The sequence below is a fragment of the Bos javanicus genome, chromosome 23, assembly GCF_032452875.1.
Source record: "Bos javanicus breed banteng chromosome 23, ARS-OSU_banteng_1.0, whole genome shotgun sequence".
NCBI classification, from domain to species: Eukaryota; Metazoa; Chordata; class Mammalia; order Artiodactyla; family Bovidae; genus Bos; species Bos javanicus.
Window position 1 is genome coordinate 30,112,953 of NC_083890.1, and position 18,870 is coordinate 30,131,822.

An 18,870-nucleotide genomic window follows, 5' to 3' on the forward strand; every position below is an offset into this window, starting at 1 on the left:
ATATGAGGGGCATTATTTGAAAGCCCTTTTTGGTACAATTCATCAAAATTATTTTCTTACTAATGATAATGGAATATCAAAGAATACACTAAATTTTTTTTCAATATTAACTAGTATTCAAAAGAGAATAACAGTGTTGGAGTAAAGACTTATCTTTCATTATTAAACCAAAGACAGAAGAAAAATTTTATGACAAATTTTGCCTATAAAGGGAGAAACTGAAAGACATATTCTAGGTCATTTTAAATTAAGAATATCATCTCTCCATAGGAATTTTACATCTGAATTTTATCAATTTTTACAACAAATTCTATGCTTCATCTTCAGTTAAGTAAAGGATATTTTTATTGGATTTCTGCACTGAAAAAATTAATATTGATGTTTGATTCATGTTTTACATGGCTGTTATATCCACTGAAGAGTGATTACTATTTAGGCAGACTGTGTTTAATTCCTATCTGCTACCTGAACTCTGTGACCTTGTGAGAGTACAAAATAAGTGCTAATAGAGTGAGTGAATGAAAGAAGGGTTGGCGTGTGGATGGGTAGATGAACTATTGGTGAAACAGATGCTCCATTATACCATTACTGTCACAAGTATAACTAGACCATTCTCACCCCACTAGTCTCTTTACGGCCCCTCTTACATCTTTGTTTCTGAGGGTGTAGATTAGAGGGTTGAGGCTAGGTGTGACAACAGTATAAAACAGGGCAATGAACTTGCCTTGATCTTGAGAATTTCCTGATGGTGGCTGGAGGTATATACACATGACTGGAATGAAAAAGAGGGATACAACCATAAGATGGGCTCCACACGTCCCAAAGACTTTCTGGAGTCCAGTTGTCGACTGCATCCTCAGCACTGCCCAGGCAATGGCACCATAGGAGCTGAGAATGAGGATGAGAGGTATGAGAACAAAAATGGAGCTCGTGACCATGAGGGTCAGCTCATTAGCATGAGTATCAACACATGACAGTCGAAGCAGTGCTGGAACTTCACAGAAGAAATGGTCCACTTGGCGATGTCCACACAGGGGTACCCAGAAGGCAAACAAGAAGTGAAGTGCTGAGTTGGAAAAGCCACTTACCCAACAAGCCACAGCCAACAGTTGACAGAAACGAGGGTGCATGAGGACAGTATAATGCAAGGGTCTACACACAGCTGCATAACGGTCATAGGACATCACCATCAGTAGCACACATTCTGTGGATCCCAATGCAAGGAAAAAATAAAGTTGAATCATACAGCCATTGTAAGAGATGGTTTTTACTGGGCCCCAGAGGTTGATCAGCAACTGAGGAATGGAGCTTGTGGTGTAGCAGAGATCCAGAAAAGAGAGATTTGAGAGGAAGAAGTACATGGGAGTGTGGAGATGGGAGTCCAGGTGTGACAAGATAATGATGAACAGGTTGCCTATCAATGTCATCAAGTAGAACATCAAGATAACCACAAAGAGAACTAACTCAAGCTGAGGCCAATTAGAAAAACCCAGTAGAACAAAGTTGTCTTCAGAACTTGCATTGATTCTTTCCATCATCATGCTTTGCTTGTTACCTAAGGAAAGAATTGTGTTGCGCTGTGCTAAGTCGCTTCAGCTGTGTCTGACTCTTTGTGACCCTATGGACAGAAGCCCACCAGACTCCTCTGTCCATGGGATTCTCCAGACAAGAATACTGGAGTGGGTTGCTATTTCCTGCTCCAGGGGATCTTACCAATTCAGGGATCAAACCTGGGTCACTTTCATCTGTTGTCACGTGTTCTTTACCTCTAGCACCACCTGGGAAGTCTAAGGAAAGAACTACACAGATTCAAAAAAAGTGTGGAAATTCTCCAAGAACCATAGAAACACTTAGAAAAGAAACAGAAGCCAGATCAAAGAATTGAATACCAAGGCGATGGCACCCCACTATTATCTAACCTATAATATGATTATATATTATAGGTTAGATAATAATATAGTATCTATGTTCAATTTTCTTATTTTGTTAACTATACAATGATTATGTAAAATAGCATTCCTATTCTTAGGAAATAAACAATAGAATTTAGCAGAAAAGAACATGGTATCTCCAAATTAGACTATTATTGTCCAGAAAAAAAGATACCATAGATAGATAATAGATAGTGATAGGTAAATAGATAGAAATTAATATATTTATACATAGATAATAGATATATACATAGATGATAGATACATAGATTCATATGTGATAGATAGATATAGATAGATGAGAGAGAAAAAAAGAGATAGAATAAGTCTTTCAGGTAGAATGCAAACTATTGCTGAATCTACTTAAAAGGTTAATAGTTCTTTATACCACTTTAGCACATTTTCTGTAAATTCAATCTAGAATAAAAAGTAACAAAAAGTTACAAAGTATTTTTAACTTTCATGTTTCATCCAGATATTTGTGTTGTTATAGAAAAGTAACTTCTTAACTGTTGAGTTATTCTTACTCATCTAAGCAAGACATCTATGTTAAAAGTAACTTGAAAAAATCCTAATATACCAACAGAAGAAAATTTCCATAAAACAATCTTTTTTTAAAACAAATAGCTTTAGTTTTCTCTTCATCATTTTCAGGCAATTTCTGTTTATGTGATTATAGAAAACAGAATAATTGCAATCCCAATAATCTTACATATAGATGAAAAGATATGAGTAACATCAAATTTATTTATGATTCCAAAATGCTTATATAGGGTGAAAATATTGAGCTTCAAGTAAATATTTTTATAGAATAACTTTATCTCCCTATTTTTTATTTGCACTCACAATTTATTTCTAAACTGAAAGCTAAATATGAATCTTACATATAGATGAAAAGATACAAGTAACATCAAATTTATTTGTGATTTCAAAATGCTTATATAGGGTGAAAATATTGAGCTTCAAGTAAATATTTTTATAGACTAACTTTATCTCCCTATTTTTTACTTGCACTTACAATTTATTTCTAAACTGAAAGCTAAATAGAAACATATGGACATCAACTTATGATTACTCATGATACAAACAAAGCTGAAAATCTTAGTTCACATGACTAGTCTGTGAAATAGATGGGGGAAACAGTAATAAAATGCCTTTTAAAGGACATAAAACATCACCGATTTGAAAAGAGGTATTTTTAGAAAAAGGAAGATAAAAGCCATCCAGAGAACAAAGAAGCAAGGAAGAATGTGAGGTTGGGGGAAGATGGAGAGGAATCCAACTACTGGTGCTGAAAGTTAAAAGTTTGCTCCTGTGTATCACAGGGTTGAGACACCTGAACACAGAGCCTCAAGGACGTTTTCACATTGTTTCTTTCCTCTAGGACAGTAACTGAGACCATATTCAAATTCTGCTCATAATTTATAATGTCTACATATATTTTTATTCTCCAACTTAGAGAAGAATTCTGAATGTTTATTGAAACCATTAAATGACTCTGTCATTTTATATATTGAACCTAGAGAACTTTAGGTTTCTTTTTATTAAAAATAATAATAATAAAGTGCATTTCATAAATATTTATGACTCCTAAGTGATTTTTTTTTCTCTTGTGGGTTTTCAGTCTTTCATAGGAAAGATAAATACCGTCTTTTGTTATATAGTTACTATGACAAGGCATAATAACCACTATTTAAATATCCCTCCTTCTCTCTGTGAATGTTTTGCCTTACTCGACATTGACACATCATATCTGCTTCCCTTCTTCCACAGCCAATTTTTTCTCTCCCACTTTCTAATAAGCTATTGGCCAAAATAAGTAAAATTCACAGCAGAGCCATCCATGGTTGCCTCTATTGCCTGTGTGTGTGCTCAGTCGTATCTGACTTTTTGTGACCCCATGGACTATATTCCACTGTGTTCCTCTTTTCATGGGATTCTCCAGGCAAGAATACTGGAGTGGGTTGCCATTTCCTACTCCAGGGGATCCTCCCAACTCAGGGATCAAGCCCACGTCTCTTGCACCTCCTGCACTGGCAGGGAGATTCTTTACTATCACACCACTTGGGAATCCCCCAATTATCTCTACTGGGGTCTTTTAATTACTCATGTTTTATAAGTGCAATTCCTCAAAAAGCTGTGAGCAGTAGCTAATTTGTTGAGTTTCAGCATGAAAGTTAGAAATAGTTTAACCCCACAACAGTAAGACTGATTCAGGCCTTTAAACTCTTAATCATTCACTAGTTACACTAGACTACTTTCTGTAGCTCAGAAACCATGCAGGAGAGTCAGATATTACATTACTTAAAAAGAAAATTTTGTAATTAAACAGAAGATTAACATAAAGAACTTTAAGTTATGGAAGGAGAATAACTATAAAGATGCAACTAGAACTCTAAATGAATCTTGGACCAAGAGACAATATCTAAGAAAGGACAAGTTTGGAAAGAGGCACTTCCTGCTTAAGGCTACAGGTCAGACCTCACCAGAGAAGGTGTTGTTGAGCCCACTGGATGATGAAGTTCACCATGGCTGAATCAAAAAGTGGCAATGGTCAAATAGTGAATTACGAAGATTACATCACGTAGAGATCACTGCCTCTTGAGAGATGATAGAAAAATCTAGAAATTATTTTTCAATTGCCCTAGAAGGGAAATAGTACATCATGAGAAATATAAACCCAAATTCAGTCATTGCTTCTTCTATTGTGGATATAACTTTCTTCTTCCTTGTTCAATTGCCTAAAAATCTTAGTATATTGATTAAAACAAAGTTACAGCCATATCTTAATCTGTTGTATGATCTATCCTTCAACATACTAATAAATGTTAGAGAGGAATATGAGATAAGAGACAAAAAAAAAAAAAACAGATATAAGTAGAGAAAAGGTAATAACTTTATGGTTTACTTTACTTCTTACCAAAGGAGACAAAAATAAAGACTTCATCAAAGGTAGATTTCATGGGTTGTGAAATGAAATATCTCTTCTCTTTTTTTTAACTAAGATAGATGGAAGAAACAGTGGTGGACACAAGTGTCTTTTTCCCATTCCCATATCCTTGGCGAGGTTGTTTTTTCTTATATTAGTCCTTTAATACTCTCACCTAGTGCTTAAGTAAAACTCAAACAGTTCTTTCCACTTCTGTTCTTCCTCTGTCTGTCCTCATTCCCTATATTTGTCTACAGAATCTATGCCCTCTATCAGTCCTATGTGTGGACTGATCTGATCTCTAGTTTTCATCTCTTGGAAATCACCAGCATAAATGGCTGTGTGTACCATATATTCTAACCTACTACATCAATATAGAAAAGCAGAGTCTGAAAATTACTGTGATTATCATTGCTACATAAGACAGAGTCCTGAGTCTACCAAAAAGATCTGGTTTTAGCTGGAAAGAGGAAGTCATTAGAGCATTCACTGTGTCAGGGGATGGACCTCCCCTTTTCCTAGAGCAAATGGTGCCTTTATGGAAACAAAAGAATAAACACTTGCTTTCCTTAACTGGGTTCAGTGGGAGGGTAAGTCCCAAAGCAGCAATTAATGCCCTTCAAAGAGTTGTCCTAGTTAGAACAGTTTCTAAGGAATACCTTCAACATGATACCATAAAGTTGTACTAAGATAACAATATCACTAATAAACATGTTTTAAGCCTGCTGTATAGGGAAGGGGATGAGTTGTCCTGAAGTTTCTTCCTGATTTCTTCATCATTCTAAGGGCCAAATTTAAAGGAATATTTGTCAGAGGTAGTCTAATGGGGAGGTGGAAAGGGAAGCATGAAACATTTCTAAAAACAGAATCCATAGGCTTCCCTGGTGGTTCAATGGTAAAGTACCCTTCTGCCATTGCAGGAAACGCTGGTTCAATCCCTGATTCAAGAAGATCCCACATACCTCGAAGAAACTAAGCCTGAGAGTCACAACTATTGAGCCTGTTCTCTAGAGCCCAGGAGTCACAACTACTGAGCTCACGTGCTGTAGCTATTGAAGCCTGCGCACCCTAGAGCCAGTGCTCCACCACAAGAGAGGCCACTGCAATGACAAGACTGCCCACTGCAACTGGAGAGTAGCCCCAGCTCACTGCAACTAAAGAAAAGCCCAGGCAGCAATGAAGACGCGGCACAGTCAAAAATAAATAAATAAAAAGAATACATTTGAATCAGTTCTAATGAGGTGGATGAAACTGGAGCCTATTAAACAGAGTGAAGTAAGCCAGAAAGAAAAACACCAATACAGTATACTAACACATATATATATATATGGAATTTAGAAAGATGGTAACGACAACCCTGTATGCGAGACAGCAAAAGAGGCACAGATGTGTAGAACAGTCTTTTGGACTCTGTGGGAGAGGGAGAGGGTGGGATGATTTGGGAGAATGGCACTGAAACATGTATAATATCATATAAGAAACTAATCGCCAGTCCAGGTTCAATGCAGGATACAGGATGCTTGGGGCTGGTGCACTGGGACGACCCAGAGGGAGGGTACGGGGAGGGAGGTGGGAGGGGGGTTCAGGATGGGGAACACAGGTACACCCGTGGCGAATTCATGTTGATGTATGGCAAAACCAATACAATATTGTAAAGTAATTAGCCTCCAATTAAAATAAATAAATTTAAATTAAAAAAATAAATAAATTATTTTTAATGGAATATGTAAAGACTAAACTTTGCCTTATTAATTTAATTCTGCCTGCCAACATTTTTAAGCTTCAAGGCCAAGTTTAGTACTGCAAAAGTATTGAAAAAAATCTTTGAAGACCATTTAAACCGTAACAAAGACGGTAACTATCAAAACTCAGAAACATAACAAAATTATTTAATATTTCCAAACTTTTTTCTCAGTAATTTTCCTTGATGTCTTGTCAAGAGTTTTGCAATAATATATAAACAAGTGAAATTACCTTAGATTACTAATCTACATCCAATAATTTACTTGCTAGTATTAAAGTACACCACGAGTTTATAAATTAATGAACATTTTTAAATTGTTATATTGTTTCTAGCTAACATAGTTCATCTGTAGAAAGAAAATTTTGATTTAGAAATCATATATTGTAATAAAATTACATTTTAAAAACTGTAATCTTTAGGAGAGCAATTGGGTGTTTCTCTATTTAACAGAAATATCAGAAAATAGACTTTATGTTTCAGTGGTCTTAATTGTTGTGAAAATTAATAAGAGAAATATATAAATGTTTTCCCCAGCACTTAGTACATAATTATTCAATACATATTTGAATAGATATTTTAACAAACACCTCTATTTCTTTGTTATTCTTTATTTTAGATATTTAAAATATTACAATAGAACACCTACATTCCTACAGCTAGAATCATCAACTATTACTTTTGTTGTATCTATTACAATCATTTTTTAGAGGCTATCTACAACCAGTCTAGTGCATTGTAAGATCAAGAGGAAATAAACAACTTTGAGAAATAGACTGGATTCAAATCAAGATGGCAGAGTACAAGGATATGGAACTCATCTCCCCTCACATATTTATGTGGAAAAATTTTCACTGAAAACTAACTGGAGACAACCAGAGAGACTCCTGTACAAGCAAGGCTATGAGAAAGGTAAAGACAGAATCAAGTCAGAAACAAAGACAGGCAATTAGGTCAGGTCCTATGCCCCTAGGAGGGGACTCAGAGGAAAAGGAAGATTACAAAGAAGACTCTCCATGAGGGGTGAGCAGCTCAAGTTACATCTTGGACACCCCAGTCCTGGGGTCTGACTAAGGGAAGAGGAGCTCCCTTGGCTGTTGGGAGGCTCAGAGGGACTAAGAAATGGGCTATGGGAAACCTCAACTCAGTTTGGGAATAGTGCAAAAATGCTTCTATCTTCCCGAAGCAGGGTAGAAAGGGCAGAACAAAAGGCTTCACACACAAATGCCCCAGTGGATGTTCTACCCTGAGCTGAGTAAACACTCCAGCACAGCTAGAGTTTCTCATTGCAGCTCCACTCTGGAGCAACAGCTGCCATGACAAAGGGGAAAGCTCGCTGTGAGATGCTAAAGGTAGCTCCAAGCATGAGCAGGAAGAGGGCAACCATTACTGGAATTTGCACAGGCAGCATATTACAAGGAGACCACATGTCTGAGAGTGGCCAGACCACCATACACAATAGACTGACTTTTGCCAAATAAACACACCAATGCTCTTGCTCCAGCACTGCTCTCCTCTGGGGCTTCAGGAACTTGAGACCCACTATACCCTCAAAAGGACTGTGATGGCCACTGAGCAAAGAGAAAGAAGCACTGGCTCACACCTGGCTCTGGCCCCAGCCCCTTCAGTTCTGACCCCATCCCCTAACAAGGTGATAGCTGTCAGTGCACCCTGAGGAAAGACATGACTTGTGTTCAGGTCAAACCCAGTTCTGCCATCAAAGCCACTGGTCCCACGGAGATTGTACAGGGACACTCCCATATAAGAACACCTCTTCAAGGCCACCATGGATAACATTTCCATCTAATTTCATAGAGACAAAGGAAGTTAAGCAAAATAAGAAGACAGAGTAATTTGTCTCAATTGAAATGGCAAGAGAAAATTTCTGAAAAAGAAACAGCTACTGAGATGGAAATCAAATTTACTAGACAAAGAATTGAAAGCATTAGTAATAATAATAGTAACTGACTTGGGGAAAAGAATAGCTAAACACAGTAAGAATTTTAACAAGGATCTAAAATCATAAGAAAGATCAGTCACGACTGAAGAATACAATAACTAAAATGAAAACACAAGAAGAAAAGAATAGCCAGACTAAGTAATACAGAAGAATGTATAAATCAACTAAAAGATAGATTAATGGAAATCACTAAATGAGAATAGCAAAAAGAAAACTAAATTTTTTAAACTGAAAACAATTTAAAGGCTCTGCAGGTCAATATCAAGGTACTAGCATTCACATTATAGGGATCCCAAAAGGAGAAAAACGAGAGAAAAAAGTGTGGAAAATGTAAATGTGCAGCTGCATTTTGAAGCAAGCAGAGCTGGAGTGTTCCCCAGGCTCAGGCTGGAACATGAGCCTGGGCGGGAGGGGGGCAGTCTTGGGAAACTGGCCAGCCACTTATGCAGCTTTCAGTCCTCCTTCTTCTCACTGATTCAGGAGCAAGTGTGCATGTGTTCCTAAAGAGTGGAGTCCAAGCTTTCCACAGCCTTTCTGTTAGTCCCACTGGCTCTCCAACCAGTCAAGGAGGCTCACCTTCCCTGTGCAGGATCCCAGGGTGGGAGGGAGCCAACATCTGTCTGGAACCACTCATCCTCTGGGGAGGATCTCTGCCCATGTAATCTCTCTTTTCCTCTGAGTCTCCACCCAGAACACAGGTCCCAACAGGATGGCTTCTCTTCCGACCCAATTCCATATGGATATTTCTTACAGCCTTGGTTGCAGGAGTCTCTCTCCAAGTCTCCAATTAGTTTGCAGTGAGAACTGTTCCACATGTACAGCAAGTGCTCTACATACAAACTTCAAGTTGTGAACTTTCAATGACATGAACGGGCATTCTATCAGCATCAAGTGTGAGTGAAATTGAAGCTTGCCCTCCATCTCCTATCACTGACGATCCTTCAGCTCTACCATTTCCTACCTTCTCTCCCTCCTCCAGTCAGTAGCCCTTCTTGCCTCTTCACTCAATGCCAGCCTCTGTATGCCAGTGGTTGTACTGTACTATTGTACTTTTCAAGGTACTGTGCTATAAGATTTAAAATGTTTTCTTTACTTTTTGTTTGTTTTTTATGTATTATTTATGTGAAAAGTATTTTAAACCTATTACAGTACAGTACTATATAGCCGATTGTGCTAATTGGGTATCTAGGCTAATTTAGTTGGACTTATGAACAAATTGAACTTATGAACATACTCTCAGAATGGAAATCTTTTCAAATGTCAGGGACTTACTGTAGATGTACTGCTGATGAGATCACTGGGGGAAGTGAGTTCCTCGACCTCCTACTCCTCCACCTTGACCTCCTTCTGGGCATAATTTATTTAACATGGAAACGATAATGGAAATTTTCTATCCAAATGACAACTTCCTTCCCTAGTCTTTCTCCTTTGCCATTCAGTTCAGTTCAGTTCAGTCACTCAGTCATGTCCGACTCTTCGCGACCCCATGAATCACAGCACACCAGGCCTCCCTGTCCATCACCAACTTCCAGAGTTCACTCAGACTCACGTCCATCGAGTCAGTGATGCCATCCAGCCATCTAATCCTCTGTTGTCCCCTTCTCCTCCTGCCCCCAATCCCTCCCAGCATCAGAGTCTTTTCCAATGAGTCAACTCTTCACATGAGGTGGCCAAAGTACTGGAGTTTCAGCTTCAGCATCATTCACTCCAAAGAACATGTCAATTATGAATATTCAGTACCTTACCCACTTCTTATATCATTTACATAATTTTATATCATTGACATAATTCAGTACCTTACAGTTTTTTTCATCATCTTAATAGGTACTTCTGACTCTTATTTTTTTCTTTTTTTAATGTTCATGGATGTTATTGTAAGGAATAAGATATAAACTTGTTTATCAGTTCAGTTCAGTCTCTCAGTCGTGTCCGACTCTTGGCGACCCCATGAATCACAGCACACCAGGCCTCCCTGTCCATCACCAAATCCTGGAGTTCACTCAGACTCACGTCCATCGAGTCAATGATGCCATCCAGCCATCTCATCTTCTGTCGTCCTCTTCTCCTCCTGCCCCTAATCCCTCCCAGCATCAGAGTCTTTTCCAATGAGTCAACTCTTCACATGAGGTGGCCAAAGTACTGGAGTTTCAGCTTCAGCATAATTCCCTCCAAAGAAATCCCAGGGCTGATCTCTTTCAGAATGGACTGGTTGGATCTCCTTGCAGTCCAAGGGACTCTCAAGAGTCTTCTCCAACACTACAGTTCAAAAGCATCAATTCTTCTGCGCTCAGCCTTCTTCACAGTCCAAATCTCACATCCATACATGACCACAGGAAAAACCATAGCCTTGACTAGATGGACCTTTGTTGGCAAAGTAATGTCTCTGCTTTTCAATATGCTATCTAGGTTGGTCATATCTTTCCTTTCAAGGAGTAAGCGTCTTTTAATTTCGTGCCTGCAGTCACCATCTGCAGTGATTTTGGAGCCCCAAAAATAAAGTCTGACACTGTTTCCCCATCTATTTCCTATGAAGTAACAGGACCGGATGCCATGATCTTAGTTTTCTGAATGTTGAGCTTTAAGCCAACTTTTTCACTCTCCTCTTTCACTTTCATCCAGAGGCTTTTTAGTTCCTCTTCACTTTCTGCCATAAGAGTGGTGTCATCTGCATATCTGCGGTTACTGGTATTTCTCCCAGCAATCTTGATTCCAGCTTGAGTTTCTTCCAGTCCAGCATTTCTCATAATGTATTCTGCATTTAAGTTAAATAAGCAGAGTGACAATATACAGCCTTGACGAACTCCTTTTCCTATTTGGAACCAGTCTGTTGTTCCATGTCCAGTTCTAACTGTTGCTTCCTGACCTGCATATAGGTTTCTCCAGAGGCAAGTCATGTGGTCTGGTATTCCCATCTCTTTCAGAATTTTCCACAGTTTATTGAGATCCACAAAGTCAAAGGCTTTGGCATAGTCAATAACGCAGAAATAGATGTTTTTCTGGAACTCTCTTGCTTTTTCGATGATCCAGCAGATGTTGGCAATTTGATCTCTGGTTCCTCTGCCTTTTCTAAAACCAGCTTGAACATCTGGAAGTTCACGGTTCACATATTGCTGAAGCCTGGCTTGGAGAATATAGAGCATTACTTTACTAGCATGTGAGATGAGTGCAATTGTGCAGTAGTCTAAAGCTGAAACTCCAGTACTTTGGCCACCTCATGCAAAGAGTTGACTCATTGGAAAAGACTCTGATGCTGGGAGGGATTGTGGGCAGGAGGAGAAGGGGACGACAGAGGATTAGATGGCTGGATGGCATCATTGACTCAATGGACGTGAGTCTGAGTGAACTCCGGGGAGTTGGTGATGGACAGGGAGGCCTGGCGTGCTATGATTCATGGGGTCGCAAATAGTTGGACATGACTGAGCAACTGAACTGAACTAAACTTGAGCATTCTTTGGCATTGCCTTTCTTTGGGATTAGAATGAAAACGGACCTTTTCCAGTCCTGTGGCCACTGCTGAGTTTTCCAAATTTGCTGGCATATTGAGTGCAGCACTTCCACAGCATCATCTTTCAGGATTTGAAATAGCTCAACTGGAATTCCATCACCTCCGCTAGCTTTGTTCACAGTAAGGCTTTCTAAGGCCCACTTGACTTCACATTCCAGGATGTCTGGCTTTAGGTCAGTGATCACACCATCGTGATTATCTGGGTTGTGAAGATCTTTTATGTACAGTTCTTCTGTGTATTCTTGCCACCTCTTCTTAATATCTTCTGCTTCTGTTAGGTCCATACAATTTCTGTCCTTTATCGAGCCCATCTTTGCATGAAATGTTCCCTTGGTATCTCTAATTTTTTTGAAGAGATCTCTAGTCTTTCCCATTCTGTTGTTTTCCTCTATTTCTTTGCATTGATCACTGAGGAAGGCTTTCTTATCTCTTCTTGCTATTCTTTGGAACTCTGCATTCAGATGCTTATATCTTTCCTTTTCTCCTTTGCTTTTCACTTCTCTTCTTTTCACAGCTATTTGTAGGGCCTCCCCAGACAGTCATTTTGCTTTTTTGCATTTCTTTTCCATGATATCACAGTAATCCAAGTCTATGCTCCAACCAGTAACACTGAAGAAGCTGAAGTTGAACGGTTCTATGAAGACCTACAAGACCTTTTAGAACTAACACCCAAAAAAAGATGTCCTTTTTATTATAGGGGACTGGAATGCAAAAGTAGAAAGTCAAGAAACATCTGGAGTAACAGGCAAATTTGGCCTTGGAATACGGAATGAAGCAGGGCAAAGACTAATAGAGTTTTGCCAAGAAAACGCACTGGTCATAGCAAACACCCTCTTCCAACAACACAAGAGAAGACTCTACACATGGAGATCACCAGATGGTCAACATCGAAATCAGGTTGATTATATTCTTTGCAGCCAAAGATGGAGAAGCTCTATACAGTCAACAAAAACAAGACCAGGAGCTGACTGTGGCTCAGATCATGAACTCCTGATTACCAAATTCAGACTTAAATTGAAGAAAGTGGGGAAAACCACTAGACCATTCAGGTATGACCTAAATCAAATCCCTTATGATTATACAGTGGAAGTGAGAAATAGATTTAAGGGCCTAGATCTGATAGATACAGTGCCTGATGAACTATGGAATGAGGTTCGTGACATTGTACAGGAGACAGGGATCAAGATCATCCCCATGGAAAAGAGATGCAAAAACTTGTTTATAAACATTACTAAATTTGTAGTAGCTCTTGCCTCTTTCAATGTGTATTAAGAGTATAGTGATTATGATGATATTGTTTTGAAAAGCACAAAGGGATTCTAATGTTAAAAAAGATGGAAGTAAATGGAGCAGAAAATGATATTCAGAATAGCACCTAACTCTCCTGCCCTCCATCACTTTATCTGGTTCCTGACAGAACTTGTTCCCTTTATAGGAACCAGCCAGAATAGACTCTTGATTTTCTTCACTACTTTTGAGAGAAATCAGTTGGCACCTGGCCAAATTCATGTGTAACTAGGAGATTTTTAAGATTTACTTATTATTATTTTATGATTTACTTATAACAATCAGAAAAAATACAAACTCATCAATATAATGACATGAAAGTTACTTATGGGAGGACGAGCTAAGATGGCGGAGGAGTAGGACGGGGAGAACACTTTCTCCCCCACAAATTCATCAAAGAACATTTAAACGCGGAGTAAATTCCACAAAACAACTTCTGTATGCCGGCAGAGGACATCAGGCACCCAGAAAAGCAACCCAAGTCTTCAAAAGGAGCATCCCTCCCTCCCCACAGCCCGACTGAACAAGTGAGCCTAAAAAAAAAAAAAAAAAAGTGTCCACCACCATCCCCTTTGTGTCAGGGTGGAAACCAGACACTGAAGAGACCAGCAAACAGAAGAAGCTACAACAGAGGGAACCGCCTTGGAAGCTACAGGCAATAGATTAAACCCTGTGGTTAGTACCGACTACATAGGAAGGGGCCTATAGATCTTGAGAAATATAAGTCGGACCAAGGAACTAGCCGAAAATGAACTGACCCCACAATACTCACAACAAAACCAGAGAAAGTCCTAGATATATTTTTACTATTTTTACAATCATTCTTTCTTTCTTTTTTTAATTTTTAAAAAAATTTTAAGTCCTCTATTATTCCTTTAATTTTCACTTTTATAACCTACTATTACTTTGCAAAAAAAAAAAAAAAGACCCTATTTTTTTAAAGCAAAATTCATATACATATTTTTTATAATTTTCGTGACCTTGTTTTTTTTTTTTTTTCTTTTCCTCTTTTCTTTAACATTGTATTTGTGAAATTCTAATCTCTACTCCAGATTTTTAATTTTAGCTTTTTGGTATTTGTTATCAATTTTGTACCTATATTTTTTTTTATAATTTTTGTGACTTTTTTTCTCTCTCTCTTTCTTTCTCTTCTTCTTTATATAACATTGTATATCTGAAATTCCAAACTCTACTCTAGATTTTTAATTTATGCTTTTTGGTATTTGTTATCAATTTTGTACCTATATTTTCTTTATAATTTTTGCGACTTTGTTTGTTTTTGTTTTTCTCTCTTTCTTTTCCTTCTTCTTTTCTTTAACATTGTATTTTTGAAATTCCAAACTCTACTCTAGATTTTTAATTTTTGCTTTTACGTATTTGTTACCAATTCGGTACCTTTAAGAACCCAATCTTCACTACCCATTTTCCACTAGGGAGCGAGATTACTGGCTTGACTGCTCTCTCTCCCTTTGGACTCTCCTTTTTCTCCACCAGGTCGCTTGTGTCTCCTCCCTAACGCCTCTCTACTCTACCCAACTCTGTGAATTTCTGTGTGTTCCAGACGGTGGAGAACACTTAGGGAACTGATTACTGGCTGGATCTGTCTCCCTCCTTTTCATTTCCCCCTTTTATCCTCCTGGCCACCTCTGTCTCCTTCCTCCTTCTTCTCTTCTCTGTATAACTCCGTGAACATCTCTGAGCGTCCAGTTGTGGAGTGCACATAAGGAAGTGATTACTGGCTAGCCCACTCTCTCCTCTATTGATTCCACCTCATCTCATTCGGGTCACCTCTAACTCCCTCCTCCCTCTTCTCTTCTCCATCTAACGCTGTGAACCTCTCTGGGTGACCCTAACGGTGGAGAAACTTTTCATCTTTAATGTAGATGCTTTATCAATGGTGCTGTATAGAAGGAGAAGTTTTGACACTACTGTAAAAATAAGACCAATAACTGGAAGCAGGAGGCTTAAGCCCAAACCCAACTCCAGGGAACTCCTGAATCCAGGGATCATTAATTGACAGAAGTTCATCAAACGCCTCCATACATACACTGAAACCAAGCACCACACAAGAGCCAACAAGTTCCAGGGCAAGACATACCAAGTAAATTCTCCAGCAACACAGGAACACAGCCCTGAGCGCCAAGATACAGGCTGCCCAAAGTCACCCCAAAACCATAGACATCTCATAACTCATTATTGGACACTTCATTGCACTCCAGAGAGAAGAAATCCAGCTCCACCCACCAGAACACCGACACAAGCTTCCCTAACCAAGAAAACTTGACAAGCCACCTGTACAAACCCACATAGAGTGAGGAAACGCCACAATAAAGAGAATTCCACAAACTGCCAGAATACAGAAAGGACACCCCAAACTCAGCAATTTAAACAAGATGAAGAGACAGACGAATACCCAGCAGATAAAGGAACAGGATAAATGCCCACCAAACCAAACAAAAGAGGAAGACATAGGGAATCTACCTGATAAAGAATTCCGAATAATGATAGTGAAATTGATCCAAAATCTTGGAATCACAGATAAATAGCCTGGAGACAAGGATTGAGAAGATGCAAGAAAGGTTTAACAAGGACCTAGAAGAAATAAAAAAGAGTCAATATATAATGAATAATGCAATAAATGAAATGAAAAACACTCTGGAGGCAACGAATATTAGAATAACAGAGGCAGAAGATAGGATTAGTGAATTAGAAGATAGAATGGTAGAAATAAATGAATCAGAGAGGATAAAAGAAAAACGAATTAAAAGAAATGAGGACAATCTCAGAGACCTCCAGGACAATATTAAACACTACAACATTCGAATCATAGGGGTTCCAGAAACAAGACAAAAAGAAAGACCATGAGAAAATACTTGAGGAGATAATAGTGGAAAACTTCCCTAAAATGGGGAAGGACATAATCACTCAAGTTCAGGAAACCCAGAGAGTCCCAAACAGGATAAACCGAAGGCGAAACACCCCAAGACACATATTAATCAAATTAACAAAGATCAAACACAAAGAACAAATATTAAAAGCAGCAAGGGAAAAACAACAAATAACACACAAGGGAATTCCCATAAGGATAACAGCTGATCTTTCAATAGAAACTCTTCAAGCCAGGAGGGAATGGCAAGACATACTTAAAGTGATGAAAGAAAATAACCTACAGCCAAGATTATTCTACCCAGCAAGGATCTCATTCAAATATGAAGGAGAAATCAAAAGCTTCCCAGACAAGCAAAAGCTGAGAGAATTCAGCACCACCAAACCAGCTCTCCAACAAATACTAAAGGATATTCTCTAGACAGGAAACACAAAAATGGTGTATAAGTTCAAACCCCAAACAATAAAGTAAATGGCAACAGATCATACTTATCAATAATTACCTTAAACATAAATGGGTTGAATGCCCCAACCAAAAGACAAAGACTGGCTGAATGGATACAAAAACAACACCCCTACATATGCTGTCTACAAGAGACCCACCTCAAAACAGGGGACACATACGGACTGAAAGTGAAGGGCTGGAAAAAGATTTTCCATGCAAATAGGGACCAAAAGAAAGCAGGAGTAGCAATACTCATATCAGATAAAATAGACTTTAAAACAAAGGCTGTGAAAAGAGACAAAGACGGTCACTACATAATGATCAAAGGATCAATCCAAGAAGAAGATATAACAATTATAAATATATATGCACCCAACATAGGAGCACCGCAATATGTAAGGCAAATGCTAACAAGTATGACAGGAGAAATTAACAATAACACAATAATAGTGGGAGACTTTAATACCCCACTCACACCTATGGATAGATCAACTAAACAGAAAATTAACACGGAAACACAAACTTTAAACGATACAATAGACCAGTTAGACCTAATTGATATCTATAGGACATTACATCCCAAAACAATGAATTTCACCTTTTTCTGAAGCGCACACGGAACCTTCTCCAGGATAGATCACATCCTGGGCCATAAATCTAGCCTTGGTAAATTCAAAAAAATAGAAATCATTCCAAGCCTCTTTTCTGACCACAATGCAGTAAGATTAGATCTCAATTACAGGAGAAAACCTATTAAACATTCCAACATATGGAGGCTGAACAACACGCCGCTGAATAACCAACAAGTCACAGAAGAAATCAAAAAAGATATCAAAATTGGCATAGAAACGAATGAAAATGAAAACACAACAACCCAAAACCTGTGGGACACGGTAAAAGCAGTCCTCAGGAGAAAGTTCATAGCAATACAGGCATACCTCAAGAAACAAGAAAAAAGTCAAATAACCTAAGTCTACACCTAAAGCAACTAGAAAAGGAAGAAAAGAAGAACCCCAGGGTTAGTAGAAGAAAAGAAATCTTAAAAATTAGGGCAGAAATAAATGCAAAAGAAACAAAAGAGACCATAGCAAAAATCAACAAAGCCAAAAGCTGGTTCTTTGAAAGGTAAATAAAATTGACAAACCATTAGCCAGACTCATCAAAAACAAAGGGAGAAAAATCAAATCAATAAAATTAGAAATGAAAATGGAGAGATCACAACAGACAACACAGAAATACAAAGGACCGTAAGAGACTACTATCAGAAATTATATGCCAATAAAATGGACAACGTGGAAGAAATGGACAAATTCTTAGAAAAGTACAACTTTCCAAAACTGGACCAGGAAGAAATAGAAAATCTTAAACAGACCCATCACAAGCACGGAAATTGAAACTGTAATCAAAAATCTTCCAGCAAACAAAAGCCCAGGTCCAGACGGCTTCACAGCTGAATTCTACCAAAAATTTAGAGAAGAGCCAACACCTATCCTACTCAACCTCTTCTGGAAAATTGCAGAGGAAGGTAAACTTCCAAACTCATTCTATGAGGCCACCATCACCCTAATACCAAAACCTGACAAAGATCCCACAAAAAAAGAAAACTACAGGCCAATATCACTGATGAACACAGATGCAAAAATCCTTAACAAAATTCTAGCAATCAGAATCCAACAACACATTAAAAAGATCATACACCATGACCAAGTGGGCTTTATCCCAGGGATGCAAGGATTCTTCAATATCCACAAATCAATCAATGTTATACACCACATTAACAAATTGAAAAATAAAAACCATATGATTATCTCAACAGATGCAGAGAAAGCCTTTGACAAAATTCAACATTCATTTATGATTAAAAACTCTCCAGAAAGCAGGAATAGAAGAAACATACCTCAACATAATAAAAGCTATATATGACAAACCCACAGCAAACATTATCCTCAATGGTGAAAAATTGAAAGCATTTCCTCTAAAGTCAGGAACAAGACAAGGGTGCCCACTTTCACCATTACTATTCAACATAGTTTTGGAAGTTTTGGCCACAGCAATCAGAGCAGAAAAAGAAATAAAAGGAATCCAAATTGGAAAAGAAGAAGTAAAACTCTCACTGTTTGCAGATGACATGATCCTCTACATAGAAAACCCTAAAGACTCCACCAGAAAATTACTAGAACTAATCA

At 38.2% G+C, this 18,870-nt stretch overlaps 2 protein-coding genes across 2 annotated transcripts in view; one reads left to right on the top strand and one right to left on the bottom strand.

The window, feature by feature from the left end:
* The window catches only part of LOC133236550 (olfactory receptor 7C1-like), a 79,277-nt gene extending 72,869 nt beyond the window's left edge, over positions 1 to 6,408 (top strand). The window contains exon 3 of the mRNA XM_061398638.1: positions 5,781 to 6,408. Within this exon, the coding sequence (XP_061254622.1) occupies positions 5,781 to 5,858 (78 nt within the window). The 3' untranslated portion in view covers positions 5,859 to 6,408. The remainder of the gene's footprint in view (positions 1 to 5,780) is intronic.
* Positions 178 to 1,836, bottom strand: LOC133235932 (olfactory receptor 2J3-like). Its single transcript, XM_061397708.1, has one exon. It carries the CDS (start codon positions 1,539 to 1,541, stop codon positions 615 to 617), a length of 927 nt encoding a protein of 308 aa, XP_061253692.1. The 5' UTR covers positions 1,542 to 1,836; the 3' UTR covers positions 178 to 614.
* Positions 6,409 to 18,870: the final 12,462 nt, after the last annotated feature.